Source organism: Seriola lalandi, unplaced genomic scaffold (assembly GCF_002814215.2).
Source record: "Seriola lalandi dorsalis isolate HSWRI2012SDOR001 ecotype SW California unplaced genomic scaffold, Sedor1 jcf7180002054076, whole genome shotgun sequence".
Taxonomy (NCBI): Eukaryota; Metazoa; Chordata; class Actinopteri; order Carangiformes; family Carangidae; genus Seriola; species Seriola lalandi.
Window position 1 is genome coordinate 6,081 of NW_019524629.1, and position 817 is coordinate 6,897.

The following is an 817-nucleotide window of genomic DNA, read 5'->3' on the forward strand; positions in this document are numbered from 1 at the left end:
CCAAGAAAAACATAAAAGCAATCAATTAAGAGTGTTGTTTATAATTTACATTCCTAGAGGTAGGTGTTCATGTCCACAGAAATCACTCTTCACACAAGACTGTGATGTCATTACATGATCTCATCATGTACCTGTGTGTGTTTCTGCATGTTACCAGGTGATGACTGGGACCTCCCTTCCTGTCAACACGCTGGTGAAGGTTAAAGAGGGGCTGCTGAGACAGAGAGAACTGGAGATAGATAGGTACCACACACACACACACACACACAGAGTATCTGAGTAACACAACACAGAGCCGTCATGAAGGAGGATCTGTCCCAGGACTGTGTCTAATGGTTCAAACCCAGTGTAAAGCAGGAAATGAAGATAATAAGATTTAAAGCCACTTTAAGAATCTGAAGCAGTTTACATGTATTAATCATTTTTTTTATTGTCAACGTGTGAACAGATTGTGATGTATCTTCAGAAACAGAGCTGTCCCGACTTTCTTTGTTGCCTGTAACAGCCTGAGGACTGATTTCTGTGTGCAGGACCTGGCACCAGTTTCCCAGGAAAATCAAGGCTGTGACGTTTATGTTCACTTCCTGCTGCATTTCCTCAGTGCCTCTCTTCTAGTGCCTGACAGAGTGACACCAGCTAACGTTAGCTTAGAAAGGGGCGTCGAGTGGCGCAGTGGGTTGAGCAGGCGCCCCATGTGTAGTGGCCCCGGCTCGACCCCCGCATCGGACGGCCCTTTACTGCAGGTCATTCCCCCTCTCTCTGCCTCCCCATTTCCTGTCTCTCTCTACTGTGCTATCTTTACTTTAAAAGAAAAGAA

At 45.8% G+C, this 817-nt stretch overlaps 1 protein-coding gene across 1 annotated transcript in view; it reads left to right on the forward strand.

The window, feature by feature from the left end:
• Positions 1-125: 125 nt before the first annotated feature.
• The window catches only part of cep85l (centrosomal protein 85L), a 15,222-nt gene continuing 14,530 nt past the window's right edge, over positions 126-817 (forward strand). The window contains exon 1 of the mRNA XM_023403244.2: positions 126-243. Within this exon, the coding sequence (XP_023259012.1) occupies positions 161-243 (83 nt within the window). The 5' untranslated portion in view covers positions 126-160. The remainder of the gene's footprint in view (positions 244-817) is intronic.